This window comes from Podarcis tiliguerta (genome assembly GCF_965153285.1).
Source record: "Podarcis tiliguerta genome assembly, chromosome: 12".
Classification (NCBI taxonomy): domain Eukaryota; kingdom Metazoa; phylum Chordata; class Lepidosauria; order Squamata; family Lacertidae; genus Podarcis; species Podarcis tiliguerta.
The window spans coordinates 56,000,430-56,020,082 of NC_139545.1; the positions used below are offsets into that span (position 1 = coordinate 56,000,430).

The following is a 19,653-nucleotide window of genomic DNA, read 5'->3' on the forward strand; positions in this document are numbered from 1 at the left end:
TCAGGGAACTGCCATCAGTGTCCGAGGGAGAGAGCAAGCTCCGAAGGGATCCCAGAGAGCGTCCCGGGAGTGGGAGGGGCAGCCCATCTTCTGGGGGAGAGAATCAGCGTAGCTCCAGTGGAGAAGGGGGGGAGATGGGGGAATCGGCGAGGCGATCCCATGACTCCTTGCCAGGGACCATAGAATCATAGAATCATAGAGTTGGAAGAGACCACAAGGGCCATCGAGTCCAACCCCCTGCCAAGCGGGGAGAGTAGAGGTCCTCCGCTGCCTACGCCCTCCTTGCGCAGAAGGCTTCCGCGCAGGGAGAGTAGGCGGAAACTGGGCGTCAAAGAAGTTATTTGCTGGAAGAAGTTTAAGAAACGCCGACTGACGGATTCTGCCAGCGATTGAGACGGTCACGGGCGAGTGGCTGCCCGGACAGGAAGGGTTCACTCAGGCAACCCAGCCAGACGTTGGGACAAGCTTACGCACGAGCAACCCCTAGAACCATTACACTACCCAAGGTGGCTAACACAGTTAAAACAGAGTAGGCACACAACCACATGATTACTAAGCAACAACTACAAATTTAAAACAGAATTAAAATGCAAGAGTAGGTTAGGCTGTGTACAACCCACACATTAAAAGCACATTTCCTTGAGATATTTGAAGACGACTGCCGTATCTCCTCTCAGTCTCCTCTTCTCCAGGCTAAACATACCCAGCTCCTTCAACCATTCCTCATAAGGCTTGGTTTCCAGACCCTTGATCATCTTGGTCGCCCTCCTCTGCACACCTTCCAGCTTGTCAACATCCTTCTTAAATTGAGATTCCCCAAAATTGGACACAGTATTCCATGTGTGCTCTGACCAAGGTGGAATAGAGTGGGACCATTACTGTACTTCTCTTGATCTAGATACTATGCTTCTGTTGATGCAGCCTAGAATAACATTAGCCTTTTTTGCTGCTGCATCACACTGTTAAGCTTGTGGTCCACCAAGATCCCAAGATTCTTTTCACATGTACTGCTAGTAAGCCAGGAGTCCCCCGTCTTATATTTGTGCATCTGGTTCTTCCTGCCTAAGTGCAGAACCTTACATTTGTCCCTATTGAAATTCATTCTGTTAGTTTGAGCCCAGTTCTCCAATCTGTTAAGGCCATTTTGAATTCTGATTGTCTCTTCTGCGGCATTAGCTACCCCTCCCAGTTCGGTACCAGCCGCAAAGTGAAGAAGAAGAAGAGGAGTTTGGATTTGATATCCCGCTTTATCACTACCCTAAGGAGTCTCAAAGCAGCTAACATTCTCCTTTCCCTTCCTCCCCCACAACAAACACTCTGTGAGGTGAGTGGGGCTGTGAGACTTCAGAGAAGTGTGACTGGCCCAAGGTCACCCAGCAGCTGCATGTGGAGGAGCGGGGAATCGAACCCGGTTCACCAGATTATGAGACTACCGCTCTTAACCACTACACCACACTGGCTCTCGACAATGAGCATCCCCTCGACACAATCACACAGAGACAGACACTTAAGGCAGACATTGTCACGGGGATTTCTTTTTCCGTTAGTGTAAAAGGAAAGCCAGCTTCTTGATCACTTAAAACAAAGTTAGCTAACTCACCGGCTGCAGGCAATAACAAGTTCTCCCGAAGGACTTACTTTCGTCTTTGCCAGCCTCTCTGAGCCTGCTAGATCCACCAGGTTAATTTTGGAGGTCACGTAACGGGCATCAGAAAGAATTCTGGAATGACACTGAGGTGGGAGATCAGGGACATTAGCACACCTTGAACACAAGAGGACTCATGATTTTCCTGACCACCCCATGAAAACGCCGCCAGCCCTAAATAAAAGGCTCTCCAGTGACGCAGTTTTTAATCGGGATCCGCCATTACGAGACAGGCTATGTTGCAGAGATTAATAGCCATAGGGGGAGGCGAGCCATTACTTTGTTATCATGTTTGCATTCTAAGATCGACTTGGCAAATCTTCCCCGATAAGGCTAATTTATGGTGCAACTTGTCTGGGAAAATTAATGAGCAAACGCCTAGATTCTATTTCATCGGAACTGAGAAAGATGGCGCCTGCCATCCGAGGAGGACTTTTGGGAGGATTCGGCATAAATAACAGCGTGTGAGGATTTATTGCAAACAAAAGACTTACCAGCTTTAAAAAAAGGGAGAGCCTTACAAAGTTCACACAGAAGCATAACAATGCTTACTTTAACTCGCCTGTGGAAACAACTCAGAGGCTATTAAGAAGTAAAAGGATAGCAACAAGAAGATTGAAAGAGGGGACTGGTGAATACTAAAAACAGCAGAAATATGAGATGATCGGACCCTACTGAACTCGAAGCATGGGAACCCCCAACAGAAATTTATACTTTGGCAAAATATTAGGACTTTATTATATGTATTGGTATAATTTGGAATAACGAATGTGATATGATTGGATTGTTAAAATGGAAAAGTTAATAAAAATTATTATAAAGAAAACGACGCCAGCCCTGACCTCGATGTAAATAGTGAAGATGCAGTGAGACCGGGAGGAATTCCTGTTCAGAGCGTGTTGACCAACAGATCTATTGGTGTCCCCCTGGAGAAGGAAGTGAAAAGCGGAGGCATAAACCAAGGACAGAACGAAAGGAGTTCGTTTCTCTGCTACATTTATAGGCCACAGCAACATTCTCAGGACAGCTGACAGCGAGGAATAAACACAAAGGGTGCCTTCAGACTGCCTGTCTTCTGAGCAGTCATTCTGAGTGGTTTGCAGGGAGACAAGATGACACTGGGTCAAAGGAGATTCTACCCTTTACCGTATTTTTCGCTCTATAAGACGCACCAGACCACAAGACGCACCTAGTTTTTGGAGAAGAAAAACAAGAAAAAAAATATTCTGAATCTCAGAAGCCAGAACAGCAAGAGGGATCGCTGCGCAGTGAAAGCAACAATCCCTCTTTCTTTTCTGGCTTCTGGGATAGCTGCACAGCCTGCATTCAGTCCATAAGACGCACACACATTTCCCCTTACTTTTTAGGAGGGAAAAAGTGAGTCTTATAGAGCAAAAAATACGGTAATTAAATTATTATTATTAATAATTTTATTATTGCTTGTTAGCCACCCTGAGCCTGGCCTTGGCTCGGGTGGGCGGGGTATAAATAAAAAGTATTATTACCCTATATTATCCCATTCTTTATTGCAAAAAAAGTCCAATCTTTCGGGAAAGAAGGTTTGTCGTAAAATACTTCCCAACCAATTATTTCAGTTTGGGCACTGCCAGGCAGTTGCTGTTTTAATAATAAAAATAAAACTATTTATACCTCGCCTCTCTGGCTGGGTTTCCCCAGCCACTCTGGGCAGCTTCCAACAGAATAGTAAAAACATGCTATAACATCAAACATTAAAAACCTCCTTAAACAGGGCTGCCTTCAGGTGTCTTCTAAAAGTCAGATAGTTGTTTTATCTCCTTGACATCTGGTGGGAGGGCGTTCCACAGGATGGGTGCCACTACTGAGAAGGCCCTCTGCCTGGTTCCCTGTAGCTTCACTTCTCCCAAGGAGGGAACCACCAAAAGGCCCTCGGCGCTGGACCTCAGCGTCCAGGCTGAACAATGGGGGTGGAGACACTCCTTCAGGTATAATGGGCCGAGGCCGTTTGCATGGGTAGGCAAACTAATCCGGCCCAATCGCCTTCTAAATCCGGCCCGCAGACGGTTCGGGAATCAGCGTGTTTTTACATGAGTAGAATGTGTGCTTTTATTCAAAACGCGTCTCTGGGTTATTTGTGGGGCATAGGAATTCATTCATTTCCCCCTCCAAAATATAGTCTGGCCCCCCACAAGGTCTGAGGGACAGTGGACCTTGCTAAAAAAGTTTGCTAACTCCTGATTTAGGGCTTTCAAGGTCAGCACCAACACTTTGAATTGTGCTCAGAAACGTACTGGGAGCAGATGTAGGTCTTTCAGGACCGGTGTTATGTGAGTGGGGTTCAATCACCTACGGGCAAATTCAGGTTGCACAACCCGGAAGTAGCCAATTCAATGACTATAAAAAACGCAACACAGCACAGAAGTAACACGGAGGAGAGAAAGCGCGAGGCCACGCTGACTCTTCTTACCTCGAACAAGAGATTTAAAGCAATTTCTTCGTGGGGGGCTGCGTGCACCGACAAGCCTTTCACATAGACGCCTTGCGGTCCCTCTCCTATAGACAGAGGAATGTCACTGGGCGTCGTGGCTAAAAGGTCAAAGATGATCTCGTTGTGGATTTCCAGGTACGAAATTCGAACGGTGATGAACTGACTCCCGTGTTCCTCCATCGACTTGAATACCTGTAGAGAAAGTTGGACGGGTCTCAGCAAAGTTGAAGAAGAGAAGAAGAAGAGTTTGGGTTTGATATCCCGCTTTATCACTACCCGAAGGAGACTCAAAGCGGCTAACATTCTCCTTTCCCTTCCTCCCCCACAACAAACACTCTGTGGGGTGAGTGGGGCTGAGAGACTTCAGAGAAGTGTGACTGGCCCAAGGTCACCCAGCAGCTGCATGTGGAGGAGCAGGGAAGCGAACCCGGTTCCCCAGATTACGAGACTACAGCTCTTAACCACTACACCACGCTAGCTCTCTCTGAGTGGCTTTCAATCAGGTTACCTGTGCTTTTTTCAAAGATGGGAAGAGGGGGTTTGGAGACCTCTAAATCCAGCTCAGAGTGGACCCGCTGATATCAATACACCTACAGTACTTGTGTCTGTTAATTTCATTTGGGTCTTCTCTGAGTAGGACAAGCGTTGAGTACTACCCAGGGGTGGTAAATTAAGGGCACAGCCCAGTCGGAAGTTTTCTCATTCAAGTGGGAAGCTCATCCTGAGCAAGAAATAAGCAGGAACTGCAAAAGAGGCTCTTTCCAACCCAACTAGCCGAGAGCTCCCTTTTTTAAAAAAAAACTTTTTATTTCATTTTAATATACCACATACAAAAAGAAAATATGAAGATACACAAATATCCATCACCTCCTAACAACTAAAAAAGAAGAAAAGAAAAATAAACAACAACAACACCAATACATTAAATATTACTCACAATACATTGAACATAAAAATGACTTTTCCCTATATAGCTGACTTCCCGTCTACTCCTCACTTCTATTTCTCATCCATTATTCACTACCATATTATAGCATATTTTGGCTTTAATGTTTTTTATTCTATCCTAGGTTTTACATCGGATTTAAAACTCCTACTGAAGCTGACCGGACACGGGTTAGAGCTCAATGTCGAGCCTACCAAGTGGCGGTAGCGACGGCGAAGAAGACTTTCTTCACCGCCTCTATTGCATCTGCAGAAAACAGCAGCAGGAGACTTTTTCAGGTGGTTCGCAATTTAGCAGAACCACCTGCTACATCAGAGCCCAGTATGGGCCACATGATCTCCTGCAATGCATTTTTTTGCAGATAAAGTCACAAAAAACCCAGCCAGATGGGTGGGGTATAAATAATAAATTATTATTATTATTATTATTATTATTATTATTATTATTATTATTATTATTATTACTGAAGTTATTCAAATGCTGCTACAGACTTCAAACTGCCATTGCTATTTTTCAAACAAATTTTAAGGACTTCCCATTTTGTGGTAAATACTTCCTTTGATTTATTTTTTATTCTTTCTGATAAATGGTCTAATTCTGCATATTCAGTCATTTTTTGAGAGCTCCCATTAAAGGACCTCAGATAGCCAGATGGAGAAAGTCTCTTAAAGTTTAACAGGATATGCCAGGGATTGAAGTGTCACCTGGATGGGGGCCAAATAGGTGCAGAATCAGGCCCTCCCGTGCCCCTTCACTGCTCCTTGTCTAGGAGGTAGGGACTACCCCAGGGCTCCCCCCCCCCCCACTTTATGTTCTGTCAGCGACAACAGCCTTAACCGTCACAGGTTGGCAGGAATTCCCATGTGCCCACATGGACAACTGTTTTAGCTTCCTCCTTCATCGGCATCACTGCATCGTGGAAAGGGTTACCTGTTGGATAGCTCGGGGTATGATCCCTCGATGCTTGTAGTTTCCCGTTGTTCCCGTCATAGTGAAAGTCTTGCCAGCTCCAGTTTGCCCATAGCATAATATAGTACCTGCAAGTTTCAAATGCATAGCTGTCAACTTACAGATTTAAAATTAAGGGATAGCAGCCTCGAAAATAAGGGATCAGCAGCCAAAATAAGGGATTTTCAGGGCACAGGTATGTTCAGCTTCTGAGCCCCTCCGAGCCAAAGGCAGAAAGCCCGGCCAGCAGCCAAACGAAGCCTCAAGCAGTGGTTCCCACAGCGCAGCAACCCGGCAAAGGGGATGCAGCAAGGAAAACCACCGTCACCTCTCCGTTGGGAAGCGCTGAGCAAAGGCGAGTCCCCAGGCAACACGGCCGATTTGATTGGCACAAGGCATGCAAGCTCCACCCCCCAGTCGTTCTCAGACTCCTTATTGGGTGAGCAAGGCAGCCAAGCAACGCAGTAGGAGCCTCCCTCCTCCCTGGCTGGCCGGCAGGGAGGGAGGGAGAGGAGCTGCTTCCTTTGAAACCCGGGAAATTTAAGGGACATCATCAATAAGGGACAGCAGCGGGACACGGCACTGGGATAAGGGACTTTCCCGCCAAATAAGGGACGGTTGACAGCTATGTTCGAATGAGACACCGTGAACTCATAAGAAGAGTCTTCTGGATCAGGCCAATGGCCCGTCTAGCTCACCATGGCAGGATGGTTTGAGAATATTGCACCGATCCTGGATTGACTACACTGACTGCCAGTTAGTATCCAGACCCAAACCCAATTAAAAATGCTAGTTTTGACCTATAAAGCCTTCAATGGCTCAGGACCGCAAAATCTCAAGGACAGCCTCTCTCAATATGTGAGAGACAGTGGTGTCTTGCAATAAATAAAGAAGAATCAAAGGATCACACAGAGTCAAAAGATTCACAGTAAAGGAAAAACTTTCCTGAGGTGAAAAGAACTTCGTTACAAGCACCGTGCAAACGAAAGTAAGAGAGAGAGAGAGCGGCTCGCTGAGCACAGGAATTTATTTCTCCTGGCTCAGCATGACCTTGACATAGTCAGCATGACTAAGCCGCTTCTGGCGAACCAGAGCAGCGCACGGAAACGCCGTTTACCTTCCTGCCGGAGTGGTACCTATTTATCTACTTGCACTTTGACGTGCTTTCAGACTGCTAGGTTGGCAGGAGCAGGGACCGAGCAACGGGAGCTCACCCCGTCACGGGGATTCGAACCGCCAGCCTTCTGATCAGCAAGCCCTAGGCTCTGTGGTTTAACCCACAGCGCCACCCGCGTCTGGTACTGCATGCCTAACAAATTGGACCATCAGAATAGGATACAGGGCCTCAAGGAACATTCCGACTAGGCTGCCAGAGGAGTGCTGAGTAACACACATGCAACGCTGCTCCCATTCCCGATGGAAACTGAAGACTGCACAGGCAATGATAAGAACATTTACCGTTATATCCATTAAGGGCCTGGGCGACCAAGTCTCTGGCTACTGCATCATAAACCACTTCCTGTGGGGCATCATGAAGAACGCCATCTAATTTAAAAGACCAGTCTGTCTGTTTGTTGTTGACCACGCCTTTCGTACGGTCTCTCTCAATGTATATTTCCATTGTCTGAAAAGTACAAAGAAAACGGAGTGTGGAAATTTGTAACCTTGAAGGGCGTAAGAACACGGCGTGAATTGTCATCCCCCCCCCCCCCGAACCATATTCTGCTTTTCCTTAAAAATTAATTCAAAGCATCCTCGAAGCTTTAAAACAGAAACAGGACCGGTAAGAGACAAGCACAGAGGTAGACCAGAACTGTTTTGTTTCTTGCTGACCTGTGTTCACTGACCTTATTGTCTTCCCCAAACTTGATCATGTCTTGTGGGAAGTCACCTGTCGGCTTGACTCGGGCAAAAGCGCTTACTCTCTTTGGACAGGCGCACATGGTGATGTGCACTGGGGGGGGGCAGAGGAATGGAAAGGAAAAGCAGGGGAAAAATGAATTTCTTCAAGGTTCAATTCACATCAGCACTTGAATATCAAGGTTAAAAAAAAAAAAGATTAAAGCAGTGCAAATGATAGGAGCTCAGATTAAACACTTCCAGTGTTTAATAACAATAATAATAATAACAAATTTTATTTATATCCCGCTCTCCCCAGCCGAAGCCGGGCTCAGGGCGGCTAACAACAATAAAACAGTACAACAGTACAACACAACACTCTAAAATCATTCATTATGAAATTAATTCAAATCAAACCAATTGCAACCATTGGGCCAGAGCTCCGTGAAGATTGCCGAAGGAGGGAGTCAGGCTGTGCCCTGGCCAAAGGCCTGGCGGAACAGCTCCGTCTTGCAGGCCCTGCGGAAAGATGTCAAGTCCTGCAGGGCCTAGTCTCTTGTGATAGAGCGTTCCACCAGACCGGAGCCACAGCCAAAAAAGCCCTGGCTCTAGTTGAGGCCAGCCTAACCTCTCTGTGGCTTGGGACCTTCAAGATGTTTTTATTTGAAGACCATAAGTTTCTCTGTGGGACATACCAGGAGAGGCGGTCCCGTAGGTACGAGGGTCCTAGGCCGTATAGGGTTTTAAAGGTTAAAACCAGCACCTTAAACCTGATCCTGTACTCCACCGGGAGCCAGTGCAGCTGGTATAGCACCGGGTGAATGTGATCCCGCAGCGAGGACCCCGTAAGGAGTCTCGCAGCGGCATTCTGCACCCGCTGGAGTTTCCGGGTCAGTCTCAAGGGCAGCCCCACATAGAGCGAGATACAATAATCCAGTCTGGAGGTGACCGTCGCGTGGATCACAGTGGCTAGGTCAGGGCGAGAGAGGTAAGGAGCCAACTGCTTAGCTTGGCGGAGATGGAAAAATGCCGCCTTTGTTATAGCTGCAATCTGCACTTCCATGGAAAGGGAGGTGTCGAAGATTACACCCAAACTCTTAACGGACGGTGCTGGCACTAATTGCACCCCCACAAGAGATGGGAGTTGCCCCCCCCCCAATCCCATATCTTTTGACACATGGAAGGTGAAATTCCAGTGTCAGAGGCAATATGGGAGTGTAGTTCTTCCCAGAGCCTTCCTAGCAGAAGTAGTTCCTTCCAGGTGTTGGTGAACGACAACTCACATAATCTCTAACCACTGGTCATGCTGGCTTAAGGATGAAAGGAGAAGAGGCCTCCATGTTGCCTAGAGTGGTGAGGATCTTGATGCCTTCCAAACACTGCATATAAGGCAGACGCTCTGAACAGAGCTACATTCTCCTGCCACAACTTGGAAGCAGCAAGACTGTTCCCTCAGTTTCCATGCCCAGCTCCCACCGGCAAGATGGAGTGGCGTGAAAGAAGAGTTGATTAAACTCCCCCACCCTCCTTTTTGCGAAGGCTTCAGATCAGAGACAGGCCTTCCTCCTTCTCACCTGCCACCAGTATGTCTCAGCGACTGAGCCAAGAAATATACGTAGAACTCTGGGTTTAATTTTGAATAAAATGAAGCTGGCCGGGGTGTGCGTAAGTCTTCATTCCCTTGAGTGGAACTACTTCTGGAGCTATTCTAAGAAGCAACAGGCTTTTGGAAACCAGAGATGCTAAAAGGATGCTACACCATCTAACCACAGGGACTAGGATTTGGTGGCCTTCCAGATGTTGCTGCACTCTCATCAACAGCATCTGGAGAACCACAGCGCTTCACCGCTGCCTTAGGCAAAAAGGTTTAGCTTTTCTGCTTCCTTACAAAGAATCCTGAGTAACTTGGAGGTGGGAAAATAGAGATGTGAGCATGTATCTCCCCAACTACAATTGCTTCCAGATGGCCTCTTCATTGAGCATTCACCCTGATTTTTGTGTGGATGGCAGGTGCTTCCAGACGCCATCCCAATCAGTGATAATTTGGCAACCTGAATTCTCCGGGATGTACAGTGGTACCTCAGGTTACATACGCTTCAGGTTACATACGCTTCAGGTTACAGACTCCGCTAACCCAGAAATAGTACCTCGGGTTAAGAACTTTGCTTCAGGATGAGAACAGAAATCATGCTCCAGCGGAGCAGCGGCAGCGGGAGGCCCCATTAGCTAAAATGGTGCTTCAGGTTAAGAACAGTTTCAGGTTAAGAACAGACCTCCGGAACAAATTAAGTACTTAACCTGAGGTACCACTGTACCCGAATCCTACCTGCAAACAGCAGACTTCTGGAAGTGGCTGCTAAATGAGCATTAATTCTAATGTCTTTGCAGGGAGGGTGACATTGCATCGAAGGACATTCCAGCGCATTCCCTCGCCACTTTTCCTTATTGCAAGAAGTCTGATCTTTGGGAGAAGCACATTTAATGTGCAAGACCTCCCGGTCAACTGTAATTGTGGAACCTGAATTTGCTGGGGGTGTTTTTTTTACTGAATCTCACTTGAAAATAGCAACATTCTGGAAGCGCCCCCAGCAATCTCTTGTTGCTCAAGGAAGAACAGACAACAGGAACCTCACTGTACTGCACAAATCACCTATCTCTCAAGGGCCAGGGCAACCTGCAATTCACTGGGGAGGGCTGCTTCTGCGACTTGGGGTCTTTATTATCCGTGGCCTGCCAACCCCCACCCATCCTAAGCTCTATTTTATTTTACAAATTATTTTTATTACTTTTCCAAATCGTGGCCGACTCTGGGGTTGCGGCGCTCATCTCGCTTTATTGGCCGAGGGAGCCGGCGTCCAGCTTCCGGGTCATGTGGCCAGCAGGACTAAGCCGCTTCTGGTGAACCAGAGCAGCACACGGAAACACCGTTTACCTTCCCGCCGGAGCGGTACCTATTTATCTACTTGCACTTTGACGTGCTTTCGAACTGCTAGGTTGGCAGGAGCAGGGACCGAGCAACGGGAGCTCACCCCGTCATGGGGATTCGAACCGCCAACCTTCTGATCGGCAAGCCCTAGGCTCTGTGGTTTATCTCACAGCGCCACCCACGTCCCCTCTGTGGAGTTTACTTCTATCTAAATATTGCAAAGGAAGGAATGTGCAGCACAGGTTAGTAAAGAAGTAAATAAGAATTAGTCATGAATATTAACTGAACTTCTGTGGACAAGCACAGCAGCACTCCCTCTGACTGTAAAACCCAAGTGATACTGGGTGGTGGAGGACAGTTATTGAGGGCTGCTGAAGAAAGAGATCAACATGCTCAGGGAAAACCCAAGTGGCACACATTCAAAAAACATTGTTGGGGAGGGTTGCCATATTTCAAAAGGTGAAAATCCGGACGCAAAAGGTTTTGGCGCAAAGTTGTTGAGCTTTTTTTTAAAAAAAAATCGCCCAAAAGTTGTTGAGCTTTAGGCAACACCGAGTGCTTCTAGACGGGTATTTATTATGGGATCAGCACATGCCCTTTTCTATCTCTTTCTACTCTGAAGTATCCATGTGATGTCCTTGTCATCCCCAATGCTAGCCCAACCCAACAACAACTATTTTAGCCCAGTCCCACCCGCATCTCTGAGTAGCCGGAGGACCCAAGGGAAAGCTGCAGCTGTTGCCCTAGAGAGAGAGAGAGCCCACCCTATGCCCCTTGGGGGGCTCCCTCAAGAGGGGCAGATAGAAAAAGAAAGAAAGAAAGAAAGAAAGAAAGAAAGAAAGAAAGAAAGGCAGACAGGCACACGCGGAGGCACTGACCCTCCCCCGGGGAGGCTTCTCCTGCTCCCGCCGCCGGCGAGGGAGAGAGCGAACGGGAGCGCGCGAGCGAGCGCCTGAGGCATTAAAAGTGCGCCGGCGGGAGCGCGCGGGCAGGACGAACGGCGAGAGGGAAGCCCGCCGTCGCCATGGCGACCGCCGCTTCCCGTATCCGCCGTCGCTATGGCGACCGCCGCTTCCGGCTTCGAGCGCCGGCCTTGGCCGGAAGGGGACGCTCTCGCGCCCAAGGGGCGGGTAGGCGGGGCTAGTAGCTTCCGGCGCGTCTTTCTCTCTCTGTCTCTTTCTCTGTGTCCCCCCTCCCTCCCTCTCGTCGGGCTGAGGCGAAGAAAGGGGCCGGCCTCGTCCGGGTTACGGTGGCCGGGCGGGGCCAGGCGGCGCCCGAAGCGAAAGCGAGGAGAAGGAGGGCTGGCTGCCCCTGCCTCTCTCCCTCCCTCCCTCCTCCGCCTCTGCGCGCGCGGCGGGCGCCGGTCCCGGCCGGACCCGGGGCTTGGCAGGCAGGAAGGCAGGCAGGCAAGATGCTGGAAGCGGCCGGGCCGGACCCGGAGCTGGACCCGGAGGACCTGGTGCACTTCTCGGTGGGAGACCTGCCCAGCCGGGGCTACGGGGTGATGGGCGAGATCCGGAGGCAGGGGAAGCTCTGCGACGTCACCCTCAAGGTAGCGCCTCAGGCGGCGGGGGGGGGGAGGAGAGGAGATGGGGGGGGTCTTTTCCCTGCAGGGGGGAGATGTGGGGGCTGGCACTGAGGGGGAGGGGAGAGAGGTGGGGGCTAGCCCTGAGAGGGGAGGGAGGGGGAGAGATGGGGGTCTTTACCCTGAGGGAGATTTGTGTGGGGGGGGGTCTTTTCCCTGAGGGGGAAGGGAGAGAGATGGGGGGCTGGCCCTGGGGGCTGAGGTGTGGCGGGGGTCCCTGAGAGGGAAGGGAGGGGGAGAGATGGGGGGGTCTTTTCCCCGAGGGAGAGTTGGGGGGGGGCGTCTTTTCCCTGAAGGGGAGGGGGCAATTGTGGGGGCTGCCCCTGAGGGGGAGAGGAGAGAGATGGGGGGGGGCTGCCCTGAGGGAGAGGTGAGGGGGTCTTTTCCCTGATGGGGAGGGGGCAATTGTGGGGGCTGCCCCTGAGGAGGAGGGGAGAGAGATGGGGGGGTGAGGTGTGGCGGGGGTCCCTGAGGGGGAAGGGAGGGGGAGAGATGCGTGTCTTTTCCGAGGGAGAGGGGGGTCTTTTCCCTGAAGGGGAGGGGGCAATTGTGGGAGCTGGCCCTTAGGGGGAGGGATTGGGGGCTTTCCCTGGGAGGATGAGGTGTGGCGGGGGGGGGTCCCTGAGGGGAAGGGAGGGGGAGAGATGGGGGGTCTGCCCCTGAGAGGGAGGGGAAGCGGTGGGGGGGGGGTCTGGTCAGCATTCCCAGGGTATAAATGCTGGAGGTGGGTATAAATAAATGGGGTGGGAAACGACAAATATGCAATATTTGAATCGGCGTCAGGGCCAGCAGCAGTGTGTTGTGTTGGCTGCTGTCTCTCCGGTAGAGTTTATTCAGCTTATTTTATGGATCCCCACTCCCCATAAAAGGTTGCTTTTGCTATGGCAGCTAAGGGAAGACGGTCACTTCCCTGTAAGCAGCTGGAAATCAGGATGTTATGGAAGGAGGGCCTGTTGAAGAAAAACCATATAGGAAAGATGGTGGATGTGATTTGGGATGGGGTGGGGGTGGGGAGGCAGGAGCAGGAGGGGTTGCCCTGCCCTTAAATCTCCAGATCAGCTTTCCCCAACTAGGTTCCCTCCTGGTGCTGTTGGATTTCAGCTCCAGCTCCCATGGCTATTGGTTGGGGGTGCTAGGAATTGTAGTCCAGTAGCCTTCAAAGGGGTTAAACCACAGAACCTAGGACTTGCCGATAAGAAGGTTGGTGGTTCGAATCCCCGCGACGGGGTGAGCTCCCGTTGCTCGGTCCCTGCTCCTGCCAACCTAGCAGTTCGAAGCACGTCAAAGTGCAAGTAGATCAATAGGTACCGCTCTGGCGGGAAGGTAAATGGTGTTTCCGTGCACTGTTCCGGTTCGCCAGAAGCGGCTTAGTCATGCTGGCCACATGACCCAGAAGCTGTACGCCGGCTCCCTCGGCCAATAAAGTGAGATGAGCGCCGCAACCCCAGAGCTGGCCACGACTGGATCTAATGGTCAGGGGTCCCTTTACCTTTTAGCCTTCAAAGGCTGCCCTACTGTCAGTGGGGAGGGCCAGAGGTGTGCTTTAAGAGAGAAGATGCAGCAAGTTGGGACTAAGGCAGTACCTCCCACCTGAAGGAAATGCAGGTATATTTGGCATCCCTGAGTGGTGTAACCCTGACGGGTAGAGGGACCGCAGGGAAGAAGTAGGGACCTATATGAGATGGGTTTTGGGATCAGATTGGGACTGGGAAACAGGTAGAGCCCAAGTAGCAAAAAGGTGCGGTTGAGGGCGATACTACAAAGCCCATGTTTTTGTTCAGGTTAAAGTTTCCTGCTCAGCGTTTGTTTGTTTGAAGGTATTATAATGAGGTGGCAGCACCTTGTTTGGGGATCTTCTCATCCTGGGTTTGCCCTTTGATTATAATCCAGCGGAGGATAACTTCAGTCCCAATTATTAGGAGTAACCACATTTGCATAGCATTGCCCTTTAGTCATTGCAAGCTGTGCAACCTCTCAGGAATGTGTTCCAGGTTGCCCAATGGGGTTTTGCAGCCTAGGTTGCCGGTGACAGCAGTGCTTCCTAGCTAGTCCTGGTTTTGTGGGTGGTCCGTGTGTAAATTGGATTTCGGCATCGGCCCAGCTTGTGGTGTTCCACCTCCTGCATGCAAATTGCAGCTGCACGCTCTCCTCACAGGAGAAGCAACCAAAGGACTGAATGACTCATGGAATGAATCCTTCTTCCCGGCTTGGCATGTGGCTGCTGTGAAGCAGATTGGCAGCAGTGGTTTGGCAAAGGGCATCATCAAAGGCTCTCATCCTTCTTTAAAGCTGGGATGCTCCAGCTTCAGCGTTGCAATCCTCCGGAAGTCCAGAAAACATTATCTGATCCTCCCTTTTAGACCTCCTACACAGTTCCAACAGGCATTATAGCATTAAAAACTTGCCCTGCTGGGTCTGACCTAGGTTCTATTTACCGTATTTTTCGCTCTATAGGACGCACTTTTCCCCCTCCAGAAATTAAGGGGAAATGTGTGTGCGTCCTATAGAGCGAATGCAGGCTGCACGGCTAAGCCCAAAGCCAGAACAGGGAGACGGAGCGCTGCCCCTCCAGCCGCCTTCGCGCCGCTCCCTGACCTGGTCTTTGAGGCTGGCGGTGGGAGAAAGCAGTGCTTCCCCCCACCGCCAGCCCCACAAGCTCAGGGGGCAGCAGATCTTTGAGGCTGGCTTCCCCCCCACTGCCAGCCCCGAAGAGCAGGTCAAAAGGAACCTGAAGCCTCTGGAGCCCAGAGGGAACTACTGCCGAGCTCCAGAAGCTTCGGGTTGCTTTCACTGAAGCCTGGAGAGTGAGAGGAGTCAGTGCGCACCGACCCCTCTCGCTCTCCAGGCTTCCAAGGTAGCCGCCTGAAGCCTCCCGCTGCGCTCTGGAGGCTTTGGGTGAATGCACCTTGAACGCACCTTGTTTTAGAGGGGGAGAACAAGAAAAAAAATTCCCTGTTCTCCCCCTCCTATGGTCCGGTACGTCCTATAGAGCGAAAAATACGGTAATTAAGCAGTTCTGTTTCCAACAATGAGGGTATGAATTCATCATACTGTCCCTACTGTGTTCTCACAGTATCCTGTATTCAGAGAGATGCTCACTTTAATAATAATAATACATTTTATTTATACCCCGCCCTCCCCAGCCAAGACCGGGCTCAGGGGAGGCAGAGCACACGGACCCCAATAATAAAAACAAGTTGATTAAAATACAATTTAAAATACAACATTAAAACATTAGGATGCAGCCTCTTCACAGGAGGAGAAAGGACAAAGAAAGAAGGGGAGGGAATCAAACCGATTCTAAGCCTAAGGCCAGGTAGAACAACTCTGTCTTACAGGCCCTGCAGAAAGAAATCAGATCCCGCAGGGCCCTGGTCCCATGAGACAGAGCGTTCCACCAGGCTGGAGCCAGTGTTGAGAAGGCCCTGCCTCTGGTTGAGGCTAATCTAACTTCCTTAGGGCCCGGGACCACTAGGGTATTGCTATTTATGGACCTTAAGGTCCTCTGTGGGGCATACCAGGAGAGGCGGTCCCGTAGGTACGAGGGATATATAGAGGTCCCAATCTAAGCTAGTATGTTTTATCACCACTAAGGTTTATCTTTCATGAGCCAGTTTCTGACCTTCCTCAGTCTGAAGGGTACCAGATTGAAGGCAAGTTCAATTCCTTTTTTAAAAAAGCAGGCATAACCGGTTGCCTCCTATATCAGGGCTGGGGAGTCCCTCTGCATGTTGTTGAACTGCAGCTTCCCTCAGCCTCAGCTAGCATGTTCACTGACTAGGGATGATGGGAGTTGTAGTTCAGCAACATCGGGAGGGTTCCCCTGTCCCCTGTTTAAATCCATATTTTTGGGGGGTGGATAGGTTTATTAGGCATAGAAAACCAGTATGAAGTCTCCCACTACAATGCACTTAAAATCCAGACAGCTCCATATGGTTATCCTTCAGCTGTCATCTAACATCAGCTGTGCCACATGGCAGTAGCCCGATGAGAGATCGGGAGCAGGGCCCACCTCATCAGTTCCACAGAGATACTAGCTGTTGCTGGCTCCTCCTCCCGCTGAACCATTTCCATTCAAGATGGTCATTGCAAGAAGTTCCTAACATTAAGGCCTCCCTCCCTCCCTCCCCACTCCATTTGCCTTGTGCGTCATGTCTTTCACAAGGTTAGCCTGTGGGCAAGAACTGTCTTGTTCATTATTGATCTTAATACTAAAGCTCTTTTGGCCAAAGAGCAGTGGTACAAAATGTTTTAAATGAACGACATCCCCCAACCTCATTTAACCCACCATTTCCCTACCCCTGAACTAGATAGAGAAGTCCTGTAATATCTGAATGAAATGTTCAGGTTTTAGTGGGTTTCCGAGAAGGGAATGTTCGTTGCTGAACAAATCTTTCTTTGTGCGCATGGTTTGTTCGCAGAGCACACAGACCCCTTATTGCAGAGGTTTTCAACCTTCCTGAGTCCACGGCTCCCTTGACCAACTACATTCTTTCTGAGGCAACCCTGCGGGGCTCAGGAGCCCAGTTATATCACCCTTTGCTTGCAGAGCTGGGAGCTTCTCGCCCTTTTTCAAACACCCTCCCTTGTCCGTTCCCAACAGCAGGGGCTGGCAGACTGGCTGGCTGGGCTCCCTCGACCGCTTGCTTGCTTGCTTGCTTGCTTACTCTGAGGAACCTCAGCTCCTGGCAACCAGCACCCCCTGATCAGCCCCAGAGGCACCATTCACCTGGGGAGCTTGTAGCCAGGGCTGCTGCAACTAACAGCTGTGCAAGCCTTTGGGTGGCAGAGGTGCGAGAGGGCATCAGAGGGAGGGATGGAAGGAAAGAAGGACAGAGGCCAGGGTTGCCTGTGACACTGCTGACCCTCATTCAAGGCACCCCAGGGTGCCACGGCACACTGGTTGAAAACACTGCCTTGTTGAATAATGGTTATAATTTGGGGGTGCTATAAAAATCATTGTGGACCAGAAGTATTGTGGCAAGTATTTTCTGCTGTTCCAAAGATCCCCTTTCTCTCTCATGGTCATTTAAAGAAACGTTCTTTCAATGCACTTGTGATCCAATTGTTTGCTCAGCATTTCCTCCCCTTGATATTCGGAACACAGCTGACTTTGCACAGAATGCGATATTTCTCCTTGAGGGAGAGACCTTCCTTTCCTGTCCTGTAGGACACCTTGTCCTCTTTCCCACTTAGCAGGCCGACCCCGAATGAAAGCAAAAGTCATTACCGTATTTTTCGCCCTATAGGACGCACCGGCCCATAGGACGCACCTAGATTTGCGGGGGGGGGGGGGGGATAAAGGAAAAAAAATTTAGCCCCCAGAGCGGGTTGGAGAGCGCTGGCGAAGGAGCTTGCCAGGCTGGGGGGATAGCTTCCTGACACCTGGAGAGCAAGAAGGGTCGGTGCGCCTGCATTCGCCCCATAGGACGCACACACATTTCCCCTTCATTTTTGGAGGGGAAAAAGTGCATCCTATAGGGCGAAAAATATGGTACTCTCAGGAGAGTCTCTCAGGCAGGTATAGCTGACAGCGGAATCGTTTTCCTTAATCTGGTACAAAGCAGTCAACATTTCCTGGCAGAGCATTGGAGAAGCCTGAAAAACTGGGTGGAAGATCTGCCCAACAGGACAAGGTGTTTGGCAGCTTGTTTGTATTACATTCAGCATATTGAACTTTATGCTAGCTTTATTAGGATAGGTAAAAGATGAAGAAGATCTGGAATAATTCTCGGTCAGGGGTTCCAAAACTGTGATCCACTAACCCTCAGTGGTCCACAAACTTCATTCAGGTGCTCTGTGGATGTGTGACCGAGGATGGTCCATTGCATTAAAAATCTTGAGTTTTAATCATATTTTAATTGCTTCTTACATTGTATTTTATTGCGTTACATTTTAGAATCTATGGAGCACAATAAAATCATATAAAAATGAAGTATGCTATAAAAATGCCCTTCAGAATCATAGAGCATCTAGCACAGAACATTACAACTGCTGTACTGGGCACAAAAGCCATTATTAAGTGGTTTGCTAAGACCCTCAGCCGTTTTCAAGTGGTCTGGGGGCGGGGAGTTTGAGAACCATTGTTCTAAGCCACTTGCTCGAATGGGCATTTCACTAACAATACATTGAGCTGTGTAGGCAGAATTGCACTTTAATTGGAGGAGGAAGCAGGATTCTGTGCGCTTGGTGATAGATATAAGCAGCTGTTGTGAATAATACCAGCTAGCAGTGCTATGCTGTGTCTTCTTCTTCCTGTCTTCATTGACCCTTCTGCCCAAGGGCTGCTGCTTAATGCAGTTTTGGGCTCTCAGACGCTGAGTGAGTCACAAATGGCAGGCTATATTGGAGAGAGGTTGTGCTGCTTGGGCCGGCTTCATAGTGATTAGTCACAACATTTTCCCCACAGTAAGCAAGGCCAGAGAGGGCAAGTGTGGTTGGACTACAACTCCCATCATCTCAGGCCATAGGCCTGGCTGGTTAGAACTGGCAAGCGTTGAAATCCAACATCTGGGTTTCTACGGACACCCAGCTCGTGGTACAGTGGTACCTCGGGTTACATACGCTTCAGGTTACATATGCTTCAGGTTACAGACTCCGCTAACCCAGAAATAGTACCTCGGGTGAAGAACTTTGCTTCAGGATGAGAACAGAAATCGTGCTCTGGCGGCGCGGCAGCAGCGGGAGGCCCCATTAGCTAAAGTGGTGCTTCAGGTTAAGAGCAGTTTCAGGTTAAGAACGGACCTCCGGAACGAATTAAGTACTTAACCCGAGGTACCACTGTATAAGGAAAATTATGTATACATGTATCTTATCACCAAAACCGATTTGGTTTCAAATTGTTGAATGTCAGCTGTCATCCACTGCAAGTATTACTTATTTTTTATAACCTGAGATCACTTGCCTTTCATTTTAGTGCAGCAACAACTGGGACTGGTTTTTCCTCTCTAAGCCCTTCCCTTTTGTTTGTCACAATTGGATTTTCATTCTCCGACATAATTAGATTTCAACTTGTGACGGCTCCTAAACGTTTCCATATTTATGAATCAATACAGCTGTTACGTTTCTATTTGGAGGTATTGAATTACTGCGATCTGGCCTTCTGCTTCTCCTCTCCACGCCCCCGTTCCTTCTTCAGAGGATATACAGTAATAGCATTACAGCATTACAAATCCATAATTGTAAACAATTGGTAATGTAACCAACCAGATGTACAGGATATCATTTTTTTCACATATATGCTGGGGTTTTCAAGGTGGGAGGTGTCACAGAGCAACACCTGCTCAGAGATATTATA

At 49.4% G+C, this 19,653-nt stretch overlaps 2 protein-coding genes across 4 annotated transcripts in view; one reads left to right on the forward strand and one right to left on the reverse strand.

Annotated features, from left to right (window-relative positions):
* Positions 1 to 11,848, reverse strand: part of KIF9 (kinesin family member 9) — a 41,762-nt gene extending 29,914 nt beyond the window's left edge. Inside the window, exons 1-7 of one of the 2 annotated variants that reach the window (XM_083406269.1) lie at positions 11,650 to 11,848; positions 7,854 to 7,960; positions 7,465 to 7,630; positions 5,989 to 6,095; positions 4,092 to 4,304; positions 2,488 to 2,571; positions 1,639 to 1,731 (exon numbers count right to left, since the gene is read on the reverse strand). In XM_083406269.1, coding sequence (XP_083262395.1) covers positions 1,639 to 1,731; positions 2,488 to 2,571; positions 4,092 to 4,304; positions 5,989 to 6,095; positions 7,465 to 7,630; positions 7,854 to 7,949 — 759 coding nt within the window. In that variant the 5' untranslated portion in view covers positions 7,950 to 7,960; positions 11,650 to 11,848. The remainder of the gene's footprint in view (positions 1 to 1,638; positions 1,732 to 2,487; positions 2,572 to 4,091; positions 4,305 to 5,988; positions 6,096 to 7,464; positions 7,631 to 7,853; positions 7,961 to 11,649) is intronic. The other variant, XM_083406270.1, reaches the window with a different exon arrangement.
* A 10-nt stretch (positions 11,849 to 11,858) lies between these two features.
* The window catches only part of KLHL18 (kelch like family member 18), a 45,540-nt gene continuing 37,745 nt past the window's right edge, over positions 11,859 to 19,653 (forward strand). Inside the window, exon 1 of one of the 2 annotated variants that reach the window (XM_083406493.1) lies at positions 11,859 to 12,323. In XM_083406493.1, the coding sequence (XP_083262619.1) occupies positions 12,183 to 12,323 (141 nt within the window). In that variant the 5' untranslated portion in view covers positions 11,859 to 12,182. The remainder of the gene's footprint in view (positions 12,324 to 19,653) is intronic. The other variant, XM_083406492.1, reaches the window with a different exon arrangement.